This window comes from Piliocolobus tephrosceles, chromosome 2, assembly GCF_002776525.5.
Source record: "Piliocolobus tephrosceles isolate RC106 chromosome 2, ASM277652v3, whole genome shotgun sequence".
Taxonomy (NCBI): Eukaryota; Metazoa; Chordata; class Mammalia; order Primates; family Cercopithecidae; genus Piliocolobus; species Piliocolobus tephrosceles.
The window spans coordinates 67,004,640-67,025,458 of record NC_045435.1 but is presented as its reverse complement, the minus strand read 5'-3'; the positions used below and the strand labels follow the sequence as shown (position 1 = coordinate 67,025,458).

General features: G+C 42.8%; 1 protein-coding gene across 1 annotated transcript in view; it reads right to left on the bottom strand.

Annotated features, from left to right (window-relative positions):
- Positions 1-20,819, bottom strand: part of FRMD4B (FERM domain containing 4B) — a 208,699-nt gene that overhangs the window by 134,870 nt on the left and 53,010 nt on the right. The window contains exons 2-3 of the mRNA XM_023200208.2: positions 9,032-9,097; positions 6,795-6,889 (exon numbers count right to left, since the gene is read on the bottom strand). Of these exons, the coding sequence (XP_023055976.1) occupies positions 6,795-6,889; positions 9,032-9,097 (161 nt within the window). The remainder of the gene's footprint in view (positions 1-6,794; positions 6,890-9,031; positions 9,098-20,819) is intronic.

Genomic DNA, 20,819 nt, shown 5'->3' with positions numbered 1-20,819 from the left:
CTCCCTACTCCCCGCCACCCCACCCAGTGGACTTGTATATAAAAGTACCCAGGACTTTCAGTACTGGAGAAAATGAGACCAGAGGGTTGCATCAGCTTTTATTTTATTTATTTATTTATTTATTTATTTATTTATTTTTACTTTTTTTGAGACGGATTATCGCTCTGTTGCCCAGGCTGGAGTGCAGTGGCGCGATCTCGGCTCACTGCAAGCTCTGCTTCCCGGGTTCACGCCATTCTCCCGCCTCAGCCTCCCCAGTAGCTGGGACTACAGGCGCCTGCCACCACGCCCAGCTACTTTCTTTTTTTTTTTTTTGTATTTTTAGTAGAGACGGGGTTTCACCGTGTTAGCCAGGATGGTCTCAATCTCCTGACCTCGTGATCCGCCCACCTCCCCACCTCGGCCTCCCAAAGTGCTGGGATTACAGGCTTGAGCCACCGCGCCCGGCTGAATCAGCTTTTATAATGACTTCTGACTCAGTCTCTGATACTTAGCAGGTTAAACGCTGGAAAGAGTGTGTCTTTGTTTCGATATTACAAGACAAGGTTTTTGATACCTGTTTCCAGCTTTCCTTGCAGGAATATTATAAAGATAAATAAGCTGATTAAGTAACACAAGGGGAGGTCCTTAGAACTACTGCATTTGTGTGTAAAACAAAATAAGATAGGAGACTGACATTAAGAGAGTCTTACACTGTATTTCATCAAGTTTAGGATGCCACTGATTTAAAAACACATCCCAGTTTCACAGATGGTCAAATGTGTGTCTTAAAATACATAACATATTTTATAGTATCAGATCTCAAAAGTTTTCTTAGGAAAGATGTATGATTTTAAAAGCATAACAGGTTAGACATGGTGGCTCACACCTGTAATCTCAGCATTTCAGGAGGTTAAGGCAGGAGGATCACTGCAGCCCAGGAGTTCAAGGCTGCAGTGAGCTATGATCATGCCACTGCACTCCAGCCTGGGAAACAGAGTGAGACCCTGTCTCTAAAAAGAAATTGAAAGCATAATGTATATTTGTATGAACTTGCATGGAATGGTGTCTATGAAAGAATGAAGCAAGTTGTACAATAACATATACAGCATAAACCAATTATGTTAATCACAGATGCATGCTCAAAACACTATTAAATATTGATGAACATTTTTAGATATATTTCTGGAGAGTCACACAGCAACTTGCTAGTACTGGTTACCTCTGTGGAAGAAACTACAGTTGCAGTGGGAAGGTAATCAAAAGGGACTGGACTCAACTATGACATTAAAGAAGATATTCATGCATATATAATATGAAATAGTTTTTTAAAAGGATAAATTACAAATTAGTCTTTAAAAAAAAATCTACCCACAATCTCATCAAGAGGAAAAAGTCTAGGAGAATTTTTTTTTAAATGCCCATAATTCTACTACTGAAATGTAATCAAGGTTACTTATTGCTTATAACTTGCTTTTGTCAGGTTTTCCCATCAGTAAATATAATAGACCTAACCAATATCTTAAAAAGACCGCCATATCCACCCCTGTCAGGTCATATCCACCCCTATCAGGAGTGCAGACCAACCACAAAGCAAGTTTTATTTTTGGTTAGAATTATATCAACAGAAGGCCCATTGTCACAATCCCATTGGGACAGTGATCAAAAGTCACAGTTGTGTTGTAAAGTCTATTTGTTATTTCTTGGTTAACACAGCTTATTTAGCAAAGCCTTTCAAAACATGAGAAGGCAAAACAAAAAATGAAATGGGTGAAGAGATGGAACCGTTATGGTGACCTGAAGGGCTGGTGCCTCAGGAGGGCGGTGACTGCCCTCTAGGGGTGAAAGACTCACTTTGCACACAGAGCTGCGCAAGGCACTAACAAGCATAACCTCAGAAACTCTATCCCTCTCCCCATAACGTGACCTCGAATCTGTTGTTGTTGGTCATCATCACTGCTTTTATTATGTAATTGCTGTCTATTTTTCCGTTTCTCCTCTTGGTCTGTGGATGAGTTGTAGACAGTAGCTACTTTCATTGACAAAATGTTCCTTTCAGCTTTGCCTTCCTCTATTTAAAGTTCACCAAAGGCAAAAGACGCATGTGGCATCTAGGCTGGAAAATGCAACTCAGACGGCATCCTGGGAGGGCCCTCACTCAGTGGTTTTACGGGGGCGAAGGGAGGCAGGAGGGAAGTGCTGAAAGAAAATACTTTCCAAAAATATTTACCAGACAAAGAAAAAGAACTAGGCTTGTGACCAAGACATTCCAAGGAGACACCCTTAGACATCAGCAATTTTCCAGGCCCGCTCCCCAGAAAGGTAGAAATGGCCAATTTCCACCCCCTCAATAGCCCCGCTCATACTTCTTCTGAAAATAAACATGGCTAGAGCCAGGAGACACCTCCCCAAACTGGTCATAATTCAGAAAGAGACTCTGCCTTCGCTTGCAGGGGAGTGCACAGAGGACATTTTGGAGCCAGGGTTCTTGGAAAGAACATAACTATAGTTATCTCCTTTGGCTCAGCCAAAGACTGTGTGAGCCATTCTTCTCCCAGCATAGTTTTGAGAAAGAAATCTCAGGGCAGACAACGAGAAGGGTGGCCCAAATAATTGAAGGAAGTCATCCCTATTATTCCTTTTCTTTTTTCTTTTTGAACAGAGTCTCGCTTTGTCACCCAGTCTGGAGTGGCACAATCTCAGTTCACTGCAACCTCCATCTCCCGGGTTCAAGTGATCCTCGTGCCTCAGGTGCCTGAGTAGCTGGGATTACAAGGGCCTGCCACCATGCCCAGCTAATTTTTGTATTTTAGGGGTTTTGCTATGTTGCCCAGGCTGGTCTCAAACTCCTGACCTCAGGTGATCCACCCACTTCGGCCTCCAAAGTGTTGAGATTACAGGTGTGAGCCACCACACCTGGCCTATTATTTCTTTTCTTTCTGAAGAGGATGTCTTACAGGCTGAACCCCTTACTTATGTATTGTCTGGTTTATATTCAGCTGAGCTTGGAGCTTTTCCCGAAGCCTCCCATGTGGCCAGGACCCTCTTTTCCAGTCTGCCACAAACCTTGCAGCCTGAGGGACCTCTGACACTGCAAGTCAAAAGCCACATTCCTCCTTCCTATAACATTCTTCCATGGCCTGGGTGTGCCTCCTCTATCTGTGTGACTAACAAGGCTCACCTATGATCTTGTCCCCATGATCAGGCCAATGTCTTCAACCTTGGGCAAATGTACCTTGTTCGTTGCCATGTTCATGCATTTGCCCACAAAATAACTCTTGCCTAGAATGTCACCTCCCATCTCCCCTCCCATCTATTTAAAGTCTACCTGACCTGCAAGATCCAATTTTAGTTAGTCGTCTGTGTGACGCCTACTCCAGTCCTCCTTCAGTTTCCTTCTCAACACTCCATTATTGCAATACATTGGGATGATAGCTCCCTTTTATTGTGGGCCTGTGAGATATACTCTGCATACCTCACCTGATTTAATAGTATTGAATACTAGTACCCTATTATAGGTGCCTTATGTAGTACATACTATATAAGTCACTATTATTATGTCCAGCATACAGATGAGAAAACTTGAGTGTCAGAGATGTTAAGTAACTGACCTAAGGTCACACAGCTAGCTATTAAGATTCTCTGATACCTGCTCCTGCCTCCCTCTCAACCCTCATCCTGTACCACTTTGCCTCTTAATCTGTGTACTCTCATCACACTGGCTTTGTTTTTGTTTGGGGCAGGATCTCACTCTGTCGCTTGGGCTGGAGTGCAGTGGTGAGATCATGGCTCACTGCAACCTCCACTTTCTGGGCTCACGCAATCCTCCCACCTAAGCCTCCCAGGGAGCTGGGACTACAGTTGTGTACCACCATGCCCCCTTACTTTTTTTTTTTTTTTTTTTTTTTTGTATTTTTAGTAGAGATGGGGTTTCACCATATTGCCCAGGCTGGTCTGGAATTCCTAGGCTCAGATTGGTCTGACTGCCTCAGCCTCCCAAAGTGCTGGGATTAGAGATGTGAGCCACTGTGCCCAGCCTTGTTTTCTCTTTCTCAAAAAACAAATAACAAAAGTCATGCTCAGCCCCACCTCAGGAGTTTTGCACTGGTTTTTGTTTGTAATGCCTCCCCAAATTTTTGCACAACTGGCTCTTGCTTTTCATTACATGTCACCTCCTAGATCCTGTCCTAGTCCACCCTGTCTAAAGCTGATGCCAAGTTTTTTTTTTTTTTTGAGATGGAGCCTGGGTAGGCTAGAGTGCAGTGGTGTGATCTCGACTCACTGCAACCTCCACCTCCTGGGTTCACTCCATTCTCCTGCCGAGTAGCTGGGACTACAGGCGCCCGCCACAACGCCCGGCTAATTTTTTGTGTTTTTGGTAGAGACGGGGTTTCACTGGGTTAGCCAGGATGGTCTCGATCTCCTGATCTCGTGATCCGCTCGCCTCGGCTTCCCAAAGTGCTGAGATTACAGGCGTGAGCCACAGCGCCCAGCCAACCCCAAGTTTTCTTTTATGTTCTTCAACGCACTTATACTTGCTGATATTCCTTTGATTTATCTGTTTGTTTACTTGTTATGCTAGACTATACCATTGCAATATGAGCTCCATAAAAGCAGGGGCCTTGTCTGTGTTACTCCTAGTTGAATCCTTGTGATCTAGAACAACACCTGGCATTGCGTGGGCATTCAAAAAATACTTTATTTTCTATTTTTAGAGATGGGGTCTTGCTCTATTTCCTAGGTGTGCAGTCGCATGATCATAAGCTCACTGTAGCCTTGAACTCCTAGGCTCACGCAGTCCTCCCACCTCAGCCTCAGCCTCCTGAGTGGCTAGGACTAGAGTTGCACATCACCACACCTGGCTGATTTTTAATTTTATTTTTTTTTTGGGTAGAGATGGGGTCTCACTATGTTGTCTAGGCTGGTCTTGAACTCCTGGCCTCACGCAATACTCCCTCCCTTGGTCTCCAAAGTGCTGGGATTACAGGTGTGAGCCACTCTTAATGTAAATATATATATATTTGAGATAACATCTCACTCTGTTGCCCAGGCTGGACGGCAGTAGTGCCATCGTCATAGCTCACTGCAGCCTCCACCTCCTGGGCTCAAGTTGTCCTCCCACCTCAGCCTCCCGAGTAGCTGGGACTACAGATGTGTGTCACCATGCCTGGCTGATACTTTTTGTTTTTATTTTTGTAGAGATGGGGTCTCCCTGTGTTGCCTAGGTGGCTCGGAAACTCCTGGACTCAAGGGATCTGCCCATCTCGGCCCTCCGAAGTGCGGGGATTATAAGTGTGAACTATCACATCCAGCCAATATTTTTTCAATGAATAAATTACTCCAATATTCATGTTGTTAACCCCTATTCTATGTGACCTCTGCCTAAATTATAGTGCTTATAGCAGTTACAATTTATACCACATAACCTAGCCATTGTATATTTTATGGCTTTATGTCTTATACTGTTTGCTGTGATTTCATCCACATTTGGAGTCAGCCTATATTCGTGCGTGTTCAATCACTGATTCGCAGGAGTTGGTGCTGGCTATGGACATCGGCATTTCCCATTTCATCCAGTAGCAAGGACAGGTCATACAGAACCTCTCAAATGGCAGCTGTTGAGTGATTCAGAGTGAAGTGAGAGATGTCTAGTGCACTCTCTTCTGCCTTGTCAAGTCCTCTTTGGGAAATATCTTCAGTCCAGAATCAAAGTTTTCAGGTTCTTCTACTCCTCCTGATAATTCAGCTGCCTGGTTTTTGCCCAGCGCAAGTCCTGAGCCTGCTGGCGTATCCTGGAGGTCCTAGGCTCACAGCCCACGCAGGCTGAGAATGATCAGAAGTCACAAGAAGTTAAAAGCAAATTAACTCTTTCTTGAGATGATTTTCTACCTGATTAAACTGAAGAACTGAAAAACATTTAAATTGGCAGCATTATGAAAAGAATGCTGGGTGGTTGGCCAACATATTTTATGTCTGGAACACATCTTCTTGCATTTTAATATTTAAGGAGCTCTTTGGAAATTATCTGCAGAAAGAGGAAAGATTCCTCTGATAATGTATGGGGCTGCATATAATGTAGCAAATTGGGCTGCCATAAAAAAGACAGATACACACACACACACACACAGACACACACACACACACACACACACAGAGAAAAGAGCTAGTAAGTCCAAACACATTTGCTTAGAGTGTTAAATCCCCATGAATTTATTTTTATTTACCTGCCTTGTTTTGGGGAGCATATATATTGTTGACAAATATACACAACATTCAACAACTTAGCATAAAAGGCAAAAGGAAAAAAAGAAAAAGAAAAAGATAGTTGAGAAGGCAACATAAAATGGACCTAAGTGGTAGTTTAAAAGTTCATTCCATATTAAACCATATACATGTTTTTTGAGTGAGCCACAAATTTGCCTTTAAGCTCTCTTGCCACCAACACCAACGAATCAACTCAGTTTCAAGATGTGAGTTAATATTTAGTATTTCTATCACTGATATATAAGATAATTAGCAAGCACAATCACATTCAAAGACATGAGAAGATACACTGTAATCAGGAGTAACAAACTCATTACTACAAATTTCTAAAACACTTAGAACAATATTTTGAGTTCCTAAAATGGTCAGTATCCCTTTTCTTCTCCCTTTGCAATAGTCCTAGGAGAAAAATCACATATTAAAAAACCTTTAGCTAAGCAGGACATGCTCTGAATCCTGGAGGACTTATTTCCTTTTTTGTTAATCATGGATGACAGCAAGTAGGTAGCCCAGGCAAAAGGTAAAGCAACTAAAACTATTAAAAGACTTACGTGTCATCTATGAATGTTATTCCAAAATACTCCTTTTCTTTCAGGTTGAAATGTGAAGCCACTAGGTCCAGCAACTCTCTTGCTAAAAGTTTGGGCTGTCAAAATAAAAATCTGGTTAGAAGCAATTTGGTTGCCTCTCTCTTAACTGCTACCATCTTCCTCTGCCCTAACAGTTTAAAGCAGCTTTTGTTTATTTGTTTGTTTTTTTATTACCTGCCCTTGTTTGTGGATTAGGTTGATGTACTATAGACAATTCTTTAAGAATTGTGGGAAGGGGAAGAGATGGGAATAGGAATATCAATGAGACTATCGTTTTCATGTGTTTACAATTCACTCAAGTACTTTACATTTCCCCTCTAAGGTGCACTTACTAAGATGTTTTGGAAAAAATACTCTTTTATATGTAACATGGTGCTAATGCCCAAGACAAAGAATATTAAACACCTGGCTGCTTGGTTATCTGTGATATATAAAAGATTGCGGGAATCATTTTGCTTGTTGGTGGCCAGTTGAAGAAGCCCAAGACTCAAAGTTGTGGGGCTGCTGATGAAAATATTAATAATAATAATAGTTTCCATGTATTATGCTGAACTTCCGGCCATTGCCATTTAATCCTTATAATGAGCTATGAGGTGGGCTTTTTATTTCCATTTTATAAATGAGTCAGCCAAGGCCCAGAGTGGTTAAGCACCTTGCTTGATGTTACATTGTTAGTAAGGGCAGGGATCTGAACCTAGTCTGTCTCCTTCTAAAGCCTAAGCTTTTCCTTCCTAAGATAGAGAAACTGTACCCATTCCACACATCAACATCAACAGTAACCAGCACCTAGTTAGAAGAAGGATATAATCTATAAGCTTTTGGGAAGCTCTGGATCTGCTGAGAAGAAGCATGGGCTTGGAACCAGCCAGAATGCCTGGAGTGATAATTGATGCTGGATTTGGAGGGACTGGGGAAGAAAAGGGGAATGCTTGCAGGAGGGCACTCTGGATGGATTCTTTCTGAACTTTGAGTCAAACAGCTTAGGGTATATTATCATGGCTGTTGGGGATAAAAATGGACATGATTTAAAGAAAAAAAAAGAAGAAAAGAAACAGGCAGACATCTAGACTAAAGGTCTACTTGGGCAAAGCTACTGTTGACTGTCTTATTTCACCCTAATTGAAGCCTACGTATAGTGGGCTAGGGACAGGCCTCAGAAGAGAAAAGAATTTAGGTTTGGTTAGAGGAGAAAATTCTAGGCTAGCTGTAGGTGTGGCCTGTCCGCAGGGACTTTCACAATTTTTAAAGACTCTTGGTCCAGAGTGTTGGGTGAATAGAAAGAGAAGCATCAACAATTGCAATATCATCAGTTGGCTGGGCGCAGTGGCTCACGCCTATAATCCCAGCATCTTGGGAAGCTGAGGAGGGTGGATCACTTGAGGTCAGGAGTTCGAGGCCAGCCTGGCCAACATGGTGAAACCCTGTCTCTACTAAAAATACAAAAATTAGCCAGGCGAGGTGGCGGTGGCCTGTAGTCCCAGCTACTCAAGACGTTGAGGCAGGAGAATCACTTGAACCTGGGAGGCAGAGGTTGCAGTGAGCTGAGATTGTGCTACTGCATTCCAGCCTGGGTGACAGAGCAACACTCTGTCTGAAAAAAAAAAAAAAAGTGATTATAATATATAAAATCACTTATATAGTGCCATGTATTTTACAAAGAGATTTCACTCACATATATAATCTAGCTTCATTTTTAACCATAATTCTTCTGAGAAGCCTAGGCAGTTCACAGTTGATGAAACTGGGTATTTCACTTGCACAACGCCATGTAGCTGGACAGTGGCAGAATACAGATTCTCACCTCACAATAATCCTTTCAGGAAGTACTACAGTTCCCAATTTGCCGACAAGAGGTCAGAGAAGTAATGTCAATTTCCCAGAGTCACAGAGCTATTAAGTGTCAAGCTGAGATTGGAACCTAAGTGTCTCTGAATCCATGTCACCAGGCTATAATTACTCTAACGTATAGACCAAATTTTCTGACTTCAAAGATGCTTTTATCCCCCCTGATCAATTCTGAGTCATTGGCTTTGAGGCAAAGATAACGGAGAAGACTGAATACAGACTAAGAGGCTCAGAGAGGGAACGAGGATGAGTTGTCCCTGTGTGGGGGCAAGACTTATCTGTGTAACACCCACTTGGGCAACACCTACCCAGGCAAAACCTATCTGGGCAACGCCCACGTGGGCAGCACCTACCTGAACCAGCAGCTCCAGTCTCCTATCATCCAGGAGGTGCACCTGGCAGTGCCTGCCTTCTGTCATCTGCAGAAACAAGACGGCAAGAGTGGTGTCAGGGCCACGGCTGGCAAGCGAACCTTTGGACTCATTGTGTCATTTATTTTATATGAGATGTTCTCAGCCTAAAAATGGCTTTAGTTGAGTTAATAAACAGGCTTGGCCAGAAACAGATTTATTATATGGGAGTAACTGGATTTAAAAAAGAACAAATAGCACAGGCTAGTCAATATATTGCAAAAATAATGTCCATACAGTCCACCGAGTTCAAACAATGCACACAAAATTATTCTATGTAAAGTAGGTCTCCATCCCAGAGGAAACTACTATATTTTTCCTGGAATTAATGTTTTATTAAAAAAAAAAAAAAAGAAAAGAAATCCTCTCCATCCCAGAGGAAACTACTATATTTTTCCTGGAATTAATGTTTTATTCAAAAAAAAAAAAAAAAAAAAAAAAAAGCCAGTTGGGCACAATGGCTCACGCCTGTAATCCTAGCACTTCGGGAGGCAGAGGCAGGCAGATCGCTTGAGGCCAGGAGTTTGAGACCAGCCTGGGCAACACAGTGAAACCCTGTCTCTACTAAAACTACAAAAAAAAATAGCCAGGCGGCCGGGCGCGGTGGCTCAAGCCTGTAATCCCAGCACTTTGGGAGGCCGAGACGGGCGGATCACGAGGTCAGGAGATCGAGACCATCCTGGCTAACACGGTGAAACCCCGTCTCTACTAAAAAAATACAAAAATCTAGCCGGGCGAGGTGGCGGGCGCCTGTAGTCCCAGCTACCCGGGAGGCTGAGGCAGGAGAATGGCGGGAACCCAGGAGGCGGAGCTTGCAGTGAGCTGAGATCCGGCCACTGCACTCCAGCCTGGGTGATAGAGCGAGACTCTGTCTCAACAAAAAAAAAAAAAAAAAAAAATAGCCAGGCATGTGGTGCACACCTGTAATCCCAGCTATTCAGTAGGCTAAGGCATGAGGATTTGCTTGAACCTGGGCAGTGGAGTTTGCAGTGAGCTGAGATCATGCCACTACACTACAGCTTGAGTGACACAGTGAGACTCTGTCTCAAAAAAGAAAAAAAAAAAAAGCCTTTATTCAGCTGGGCACAGTGGCTCATGCCTGTAATCCCACACTTTGGGGGGCCAATCAGGCCAATCAGGGTGGATCACTTGAGGCCAGGAGTTTGAGACCAGCCTGGCCAACATAGTGAAAGCCCTTTCTACAAAAAATACAAAAATTAGCCTGGTGCAGTGGTATGTGCCTCTAGTCCCAGCTACTCAGGAGGCTGAGTTGGGAGAATCACTTTGGCCTGGGAGGTTGAGGCTGCAGTAAGCTGAGATTGTACCACGGCACTCCAGCCTGGGTGACAGAGAGACCCTTTTCCAAAAAAAGGAAAAAAATGTATTTATTCATTGGTGTGTTTAACGTCTCTCTGGGCATGGTAGCATGCACCTACAGTCCCAGCTACTAAAGACGCTGAGGTGGGAGGATCGGTTGAGGCCAGGAGTTCAAGACTGTAGTGAGCCAGGATCACACCTTTGCATAGCCACTGCATGCAAGCCTGTGGGCAACATAGACCTCATCTCTTAAAATAAAAATGAAAAGTCTTCATTTTGGAAACTCTCCCCCTACTTTTAGTCCACCAACAGTGTTTACTATCACCACCATAGTTAAGAACAGTTAAGATACATAGTTAAGAACAGTTTGATATATACATTTTTGACTATATTTAGTTTTTTATTATTCAGAATTACAATACTAAAAAAATCTTTGTAAAATACTTAATGCACAGAATGCCAACATACTCCTTGATTAACTCATGTTCCAAATCATTTTATCTGCAGAAATCACCATCCTGTTAGTTTAAGAATCCTCACAGACCACTTTTATATGTATTTTCAGATATATATTTACATATTAAAATATTTCATATTATTTTACTTTAGTACATATTATGTTGAATGTATTGTTTTGCAAATGAAGCACTCTTAATATTTCTGTGTGTGTAACCATCCAGAAATCTGACATATATGTGTGTATATGTGTGTATCCATGTATGTGTATGTATACATATTTTTTGTTGTTGTTTCTTTCTTTTTCAATTTCAGTAGGACTATGCTTCACTTGCTGTTTTGCTTCTTGCTTTTTACATTCAATGTTTCTTATTGATCTTTCCAATGTCAGCACATATAGATGGACCTCATTCTTTTCAAAGACTCTATAGTATCAATCACTGTGTGGATACATGATAATTAAATAAGAGACACAGGTTATTTCCAATCTTTTGCTATCACAAGCAATGTCACCATGAACTTTGCACATCTGGCTTTGTCCATGGATGTGGAATTGCTAGGTCACTTTTGAAAAGCAGGGGCAGCATTTTGTCTCTAAGCCGTTGTACAAAATGATAAGATCTAGGAATTCAGATACATATAAACCTAATTGAAAAAGAAAGTAGCCTCCATTACCGAGTACCAACAACCTATTCAGCATTGCATGAGTGTTTTATATACATTATATCTGAGCGGCACAGTTACCTTCTGGGATTAGTATTATTATCCCCATTTAACAGATAAATTGAGGCTCAGATTGGGATAAGTAACCTGTTTTCAATGTGAAAAATATGAATTATTGAATTTATGGTTTTGATCGAACTCTGCTCTAAGGCTCTGAAAACTAGCTCAGCTGGTTAGATCATGGTATTATGAAGATGTGGCCCACAGGAACCACTGAGGTAGTGCTAAGAGGTAAGTGAGTAAGCTTTACTTTGTCTCATGGCCTTAGCCTATGTCCTTAATTCTGTAAAGCCAAGGTCAAATATACACCTTGGGTGGCAAGGGGAAAGGGAGCAAGTCTTTATTAGTTCTAGGCACTGAGCTGGGCTCTTTACATGCATTATAAAGCTCTGCAAAAATTTATGACATGGCAACATCCCCATTTTACAGACAGAAAATTGAGGTACAGAGTTTATGGTAATTTACTCAAAGTTACCTAGGCAAGAAAACAGTCAAGTCAAGATTTGGATTAATGTCTAACTTAAAAAACCAAAAGTCATCTTTTTTTCTACTTTTCTATACCAGAGGAGGAAATAATTAAGAGAAAAATAAATAAATATGTCAGTGTTTCTATACCAGAGGAGGATAAAATTAAGAGAGAAATAAATAAATGTGTCAGTTTAAATCACTTTACTTCTTTTGTAAAACAACCTTCGAAAGCTAATCCTAGGTGTATGCCCTACAGAAAGATATAATAAAATAATGCTCAAAAGATCACACAGTATGAATCCATTAAGGAATATGTCATAATTGGGAAAATATTTAAAGCTACTCTGTTGTCCCATAATCCAAATAAGTTTATTTCCTGACTTTAAAAAATCAGGCTGGGCGTGTTGGCTCACACTTGTAATCTCGGCACTTTGGGAGGCCAAGGCAGGTGGATGATCTGAGTTCAGGAGTTTGAGACCAGTCTGGCCAACATAGTGAAACCCTGTCTCTACTAAAAGTACAAAAAATTAGCCGGGCGTGGCGGCAGGTGCCTGTAATCCCAGCTACTTGGGAGGCTGAGCTGAGATTGCATAACTGCACTCCAGCCTGGGCAACAAGAGCAAAACTCCATCTCAAAAAAAAAAAAAAAAAAATCATCTTTTTTGCCTTTCCATTTTGCTTTGGACCTCCCTCATATTAGTCAATATTCCTTTTAGCAACAGGCAATTTTTATTCTAGACTATTCAACTGTAGATATCTTTTTGATGCACTTAACCATTTCATGACAAACTTGGGCATTGGTAGCCAGGTTTTACTTGGTCCTGCCCCTTTGGCCTCAGTTGATTGGGCAAGGAATAGATACCTGACTCAAGCTGGGCTAATCAGAACCTCAGTCCAAGGAATCTGGAATTGGGTCTGAGAGGATAAAAACTTGAGTGTTTATGGGCAGCCATTGTTTGTGTGTGTATGGAGAAAAGGAAAGCCAACTGCAGAAACAATGAAGGAGACAAGTAGCTAGAAGGAGGCAAGAGAGTTGGGCGCGGTGGCTAGCGCCTGTAATCCCAGCACTTTGGGAGGTCAAGGCAGGAGGATCACTTGAGGTCAGAAGTTTGAAACCAGCCTGACCAACATGGTGAAAGCTTGCCTCTACTAAAAAATACAAAAATTAGCTGGGTGTGGTGGTATGCATCTGTAATCCTAGATACTTGGGAGGCTGAGGCAGGAGAATTGCTTGAACCCAGGAGGTGGAGATTGCAGTGAGCCAAGATTGTGCCTCCCCTGCACTCCAGCCTGGGTGACAGAGCAAGACTCAATCTCAAAAAAAAAAAAAAAGGAGGCAAGAGAAATCATGTGACCTAAGGAGAAAAGCTTAAGAGACTTGTTGTCAGGGTTCCTAATGTTTTCCAGTCACTTATAGTCCTTTTCTTTCCCTCTCTTAAGCTAAGAGGGAGGATTCTGCTTTATTTATTTATTTTTGAGACAGAGTCTCACTCTGTCACCCAGGCTGGAATGCAGTGGCACAAACATGGCTCACTTCAGCCTCGACTTCCTGGGCTCAAGTGATCCTCCTGCCTCCACCTCCTGAGTAGCTGGGACTATGGGTACATGCCATCATGCCTGGCTAATTTTTGTATTTCCTTTGCAGAGATGGGGTCTCACTATCTTGCCTATGCTGGTCTGGAACTCCTGGGCTCAAGCGACCTGCCCGCCTTGGACTTCCGAAGTGTTGGGATTACAGATGTGAGCCATAGTGCCCAGCCGGATTCTGCTTCTTGCAACTAAAAGCATCTTCATAAGACTCCACAAGTTTCTGTATCAAAACCAAAGCAAAAGGGTTCCAAAGCATAGACTCTCCAAATGATGTCATCAATATGAGAAGGTCATCTACTCATAATCACCGAGGCTCCCATTGATGACAATACACCAACCAAGAGAGGCTGACATCTGGGGAGGGGCATGAACAAACACCTGAGGGTTTGGTGGAACACCACACGGGGCAGGCTGGAGAGGGGAGCACAGATGAACCAGAGAGAAAAACACCAGGGTTACATGTCCACACAGCACACATGGTGTTCAATATTCACCGAGCTCTTTCCTCTGTGGAAAGATGGCTCTGCTGATAGGTTCATCACAACAGTGCTTATGAATAAATATTAGTTGGTAATATTAGAAATCAGGTAATGCCACATAATTAAAAAATCCAGATTGACAACTTCTTTTGACAAATGGTAAGACCTGGAAATTCTGGGCTTGATTTCCTCCATGGCAACATTTGGCCAAAGCAGGGCAGAGTAGTTCCTTATTTCGATGAGGTTTGTGGTCTCTGGTTCACCCAAATGTATGTATGACCAGCCAGGCTCCTGGGAGTGAGTTCTGTCATCTGAGTGAGCAAACCTTGATTTAAGTGGTGCCAGCGAAGAGACACAACCAACACAAACAGAAACCCTGCTGTGGACCAGGCAAAGTGCTTGACATTTAACACTCATTAATGTATAGAATTTCAACCTCTACACAAACTTATCAAGGGGGCATCCTCATTTTAACCACCAGGAAATGAAGTCCTGAGAAGTGATGTAACTTGCACAGGAGTTCTAATGCAGTTACACTCTGGATCGAAATCGTAGTTTATCTCTTACTAGCTGTATTACCTTAGAGAAGTTACTTGACCTTTCTGAACCTCATAAGAAATGTTCTGACAGCATTTAATCTGAAACTCTGAGAATAAAATCAGCCACTTCTGAGGCCCACAATTACTGTAGTCCCCATTTGTTTGAAAACCAACAGCTACGCTTTTCTGTAATCTATATATTTTCCCATTAAAAAAACACACATTTTTAATGGGAGGAATATCACTGACCCATTTTAAAGAAGATAAATAACAGGTAAAGTTAACACGTCCCTTAACAAGCATATGGCAGAAAAATTCTCCAAAGCTGCTATAGGGGAAATAAAGAAAGAGAAGGACCCACTGGTTTCTGAGTGTCTTCTGCGTGCCTGGCACCCAGCGAGGCGCTTTAATTACACCAGTAATACCACTCATAGGCACTTTCTATATTCCAGGTATTGCACTAAGCACTTTACATAATCAGTTCTCATGATGCTTACATGAGGTGGGTGCTCTTAGCACTCCAACGGATGTTAGAGAAATAATAAATAACAAGATTCATAAGTGGCAGAACCAGACCCAAATTCAAAGCCCAAAGCGCTCAACCACTTAGCAATACAGATGGTACTACACACACTGTAAAGTGACAAATGGTGAGAAAACTTCCCACGCAGCCCATTTTCGATGGATCAGATGAGTGGGTACAAAAACAAAGAATCATGAAGCAGGCATGAAAACTCACTTGACTTCCAGAAAAAAATAATTTGAATAGAAGTAGTTAGAACTGCGGAATTGATAAATAGAAAGCATCTTAGAAGGTATCTATGAACCACTGCTTATTTGAAACATGTGGAAACTAAGGAATGGATGTGCCCAAAGCCACACAGCTAGTTAATGCCAGACCTGGGCTTAAAACTCAGGACTCTGACTCCCAGGCCAGAGTGTAAGTGACCTGAACAAGGTTACTCACATAATAAATACCATATTATTCAAATGAACTTTTTCCCAACATGTCAATTAAAATTTCTTTTTAAATTACAACAACGAACAGAAAAAAATAAAATCCTAACTGGGAATTTTAAATTTATCTTAAAACCTGACCTGCGCCAGGTGTGTTGGCTCACGCTTGTAATCTCGGCAACTTGGGAGGCTGAGGCGGGAGCATTGTTGGAGCCCAGGAGTTTGAGACCTGCCTGGGCAACATAGTGAGAACGCATCTCTACAAAAAATTTAAAAATTAACCGGGCATTGTGGTGTGTGCCTGTAGTCCCAGCTACTCGGGAAGCTGAGGCAGGAGGATCACTGGAACCCAGCAGCAGTTCAAGACTAGCTTGGGAAGTGCAGCAAGATCCTGTCTCTAAAGACAAAAACCAAAAAAAACCCAAAAAACAAAAAAAGAAAACAGGAGTTATATTTGAAGAGAGCTGTACGTGGAGCACAATGATTATATTTACAAACACAGGATCATTTCTGAACCCCCAGAGACTATCAGAATAGTTTCAGAATTGACCCCTATCTAGTGGCAGCTAATAGTAGCAACGCTTCAGATGAAATAAAAAACATATTTAAAAAACGATCTCTTTGGAAAGCTTCTCTTCACATCCACTCTGACTGGATCCCCTTCCCACTACCTTCTCCCCTCATTGAATCCCAGGAATTCGAAGGCAATTACATGTGTTGGATAAAAACTCCCACCTCGGTCTCCAGCTGGCCTGTGTTTGCTCCCCAGCTGATAATACTCAGTCCTCAGAGTGCAAGTGCTGATTACTGGTGGAAAGACTTTGTCCATCTGGTCAGTGGTTAAATGAGGAAGATCAGAAGGGAAGTGAGAATTGGCTATAAGCCAGAACTCTGGTTTCAAGGAGGGACCTGATGCGGCAGCCCATAATGGGGTTCAAGTCTATATGAGAACACTCCCCCCCAACCTGGCCCCCAATCCCACTGCCTGGTTTAGGAGATGAGAGAGGAGAGTGGGTTGGTAAGAAACCAAAAGGCAATTCAAGACAGGGCAGTATGGAACCATTCATAACAACCGGGGTCAGCTTAAAAGGCAACAGGAAATAGCTACACAAAAAGACCAAAATCCCAGCCTACTTTGGTTTTGCTTTAGTTGTTCTTTGGAGCAGAAACATATGAAATTGGTAAGGAAGCAGCAAGCTTTTTAAAAATTTTTTCTTCTCTCTCTCGTTCCTTTTGACCTTTTCGAAAGCCTAGTGAGAAAGGGCCTGCTTCATAAAAATGCCTCCTCAGGATTTTCTGTGCGGTCACCTTCTAGAGTGAAATCTGCCATCTGGAAGGGTGAAAACCCAGCTATCTAAGTAGGTTTCATACTTCCAATTGAGCCCTACAATGGTCCAAAACTAAGAGCTTGATTGCTTTGTTCATCACTGTCTCCGCAGGGCCTAGAACGGTGCCTGGCACATGATGAGACTATGGTATATAAATATCTGCTGAGTTAAGAAATGTCTTAACTGTTCAGAACCCAGACACAGCTAACACTGAAATATATTCACAAATGATTTTTTTTTTTCCACACAGGGTCTCACTCTGTCACCCAGGCTGGAGTACAGTGGCATGACCACGACTCACTGCAGTCTTGACTTCCCCAATTTGAGTGATCCTCCCACTTCAGCCTCCCAAATAGCTGGGACTATAGGCAAGTGCCACCACACCTGGCTAATTTTTTGTACAGACGGGGATCTCACTATGTTGCCCAGGCTTGTCTTCAACCCCTAGGCTCATGTAGTCCTCCTGCCTTGGCTTCCCAGAGTGCTGCGGTTACAGCTGTGAGCCACTGCATCTGGCTCACAAATGATTTAAACTGACAGCACAATCCAAAGTGAGGATGTTCCAGGCAACTCCCAAGTCCTGGCCCAGAAAAACTCACATAAAAAACACTCTTTCCACCCAGAGAACAAGGTGTGTTATTAAACTCCTCATCAGATGAGATATTCTGGAGGAACTGGAGGGCGGGAGAAGGATGTATCTAGGACGTTCTTACTTTGGGATCTATTGAGTGGATGGAGTTTTATATTTCATTCTAATGATGTCAACTCTAGCTGAACAGGGCCTCTTTATATCATCTCTGGGTGTTGACTGAATATGAGCTATTGACACTCCCGTTCAGAGAATGGCCTAGACTGACACAGATGTCTCCAAATGGAGTCAGCTGTGATTTTCCCTCAAGTTCTTTCAAGACAGTGCCTACCCTCCCAATGTGCAATCACTGGAGACTTCTTTTTTAAGTGTCAATAAATGATTCTCCTAGCTTCTAGCAAACACTTACTACATGTCACATGAGTATGGAGTGCTTCACAAGTGCAGTGACTTCTTTCATGCTGCCAACAACCCTACCAGGGAGAGTCATTGTTTAGATTTCTCTCTCTCTCTTTTTTTTTTTTGAGATGGGGTCTTGCTTTGTTGCCCAGGCTGGAGTACAGTGGCATAAACGTGACTCACTGCGGCCTCGACCTCCTGGGCTCAAGCAGTCCTCCCACCTCAGCCTCCTGAGTAGCTGGGACCACAGGCATGCGCCACCATGCCTGGCTAACTTTTTCTATTTTTTTTTTTTTGTAGAGATGGGGGTCTTGCTTTATTGCCCAGGCTGGTCTCGAACCCCTGGACTCAAGCAATTTTCCCATGTAGGCCTCTCAAAGTGCTGGGGTTACGGGTATGAGATTTCTGTTTGGATTTCATAGATGACCAAACTGAAGTGCAGAGAGGTTAAGTGGTGCCTGGTCATACAGTGATAAAGTTGGGTAGAATCTCAGGTTCCATCAGTCATACCAAAGTAGGACTTCTGTGCATCTCTTGAAGGTTCACTGGAAGTGGAGAAGGAAAAAGACAATGAGGGAGGGAGAAAGGAAAAAGACAATGAGGGAGGAAGAAAAGCAGGCAGTATAAAAGAAGCAAAGGAGGAAAGGAAACTGAATGAGGGAAGAGGGGAGGAATGACAAAGAAGAGGAGAATTCAGTTTGCCAAAGCTGAAATTGAGTAATTGAGTAATGTGCCTTAAGAGAAACGCAAACAAAAATAATAGCTGCTGACTGTGTGCCTGATAACTATCCCAAATCTTTTCATTCATACACAAGGGCCGTTATGGCCAGGCATGGTGGCTCACGCCTGTAATCCCAGCATTTTGGGAGGCCGAGGTGGGTGGATCACCTGAGGTCAGGAATTTGAGACCAGCCTGGCCAACATGGTGAAACCCCATCTCTACTAAAAATACAAAAGAATTAGCTGGGTGCGGTAGCGCATGCCTGTAATCCCAGCTACTTGGGCGGCTGAGGCAGGAGAATTGCTTGAACCGAGGGGGTAGAGGTTGCAGTGAGCCGACGTCGTACCACTGCACTCCAGCCTGGGTGACAGAGCAAGACTCTGTCTCAAAAACAAAAACAAACAGAAAAGAAACCAAAAACAAAAACAAAATACCAAACAACTCCCTCTCCCTCTCTCTCTCTCTCTCTATATATATGTGTGTGCCTTTTAAATGAATTTTCATAACAACTCTGTAAGGTGGATTCCATTACTACCTTCATTTTATGGATGAGAAAATTGAGGCTCAGAAAAGGTACATGGCTGACCCACCCTACGAGGTAATAGGGCCAGGAAGATGCAGAGTAGGATGTAAACCTAGGTGTTCTGACTCCAGAATCCATGCTCTTAAGGGCTATATTGCTTCTGTACAAAGTTTTTCCTATCTCATACACCCTACATATTACATCACATGGCGCTTAGGCACTTAATGTATCACCTTGATTGCAAAGCCTAACACTGCTCTGAAAAGCTTGATCTAGACTCCCCAAACCAGAGTTGGCTGGTTCAGGCCACTGTCTCAAAGCAAGGCCAGAAGAGGAGCAAGGTTTTACAATCACCATCCCTTGGCTACTTCCTGGCCCCACGCTAAGGAAATATGGGCAGCTGCTAAAAATGGTGTCTATGTTTGCTATTGATCTTCCTTGGGCAGTCAGGATGGAATTAATCTTCACTTGTTGGGATGCTTCCATGGCTCTGTCATGCTTATGTGAACACTCAGGGTACAGGACGATATTTGTCAGTTGTGTGGCCTCCTGGACCTGACTCCATATTACTCTGGACTTAAGATGTAGCCTAGCACACATATAATTAATTCAATGTGGAAAAGCTCTGGATTATGTGTTTATTCATTCATTAACCAATATGTGCTGAGCACTCTCTAAGTGCAAGCACTGTTCTTGGTACTAATATATACCAGCTGATAAGACTGAAAGGGCATTATCTCTGGAGCTTGTCCTACAGTTCTCAACCTCATTGGTATTTGCAGCCAGATAACTCATTATTGTGGAGCATAGTCCTGGGCACTATAGGGCACTAAATAGCACCCCTGACCTCTACCCACTAGATGTCAGTAGATCCTCCCCTATATGTCTCCAGACCTTGCCAAATGTCCCTCGGGGTGCAAAATCATCTCTTTTAGAACAACTGCTTTAGAGGTGAGGCGAAGAAAAGAAACTATTAACAATTAAACAAATACGATATTTTCAGATAATAAGGGCTCTGAAGTAGATAAACTGGCAAGAAAATTGAGTTCTAAGCACGTGCAAAACTCACTTCTCTTTACCTAGGAAGCACAAGAAATGAGGAAACTGATGGAGAAGGCCAGGTGCAGTGGTTCCCTCCTGTAATCCTAATGTTTTGGAAGGCTGAGGCGGGGGAGACTGCCTGAGCCCAGGAGTTTGAGATCAGCCTGGGCAACAGAGTGAGACCCTGTCTCTATAAAAAATTAACCTGGCGTATACCTGTCATCCTATCTACTTGAGAGGCTGAGGCAGGAAGATCACTTGAGCTCAGGCGTTTGAAGTTGCAGTGAGCCATGACTGTGCCACTGTACTCCAGCCTGGGCAACAGTGAAACACTGTCTGAAAGGGAAGGGGAGGGGAGGGGAGGGAAGGGGAGGGGAGGGACAGGAAGGGGAGACAAGGGAAGGGAAGGCAAGGGAATGGGATGGAAGGGAAGGGAAGAGAGAGAAGGAAGGAAGGAAGGAAGGAAGGAAGGAGGGGGGAGGGAGGGAGGGAGGGAAAGAAAGAGAGAGAGACAGAGAGAGAAAGAAAGAAAGAAAAGAGAGAAAGAAAGAAAGAGAAAGAAAGAAAGAAAGAAAGAAAGAAAGAAAGAAAGAAAGAAAGA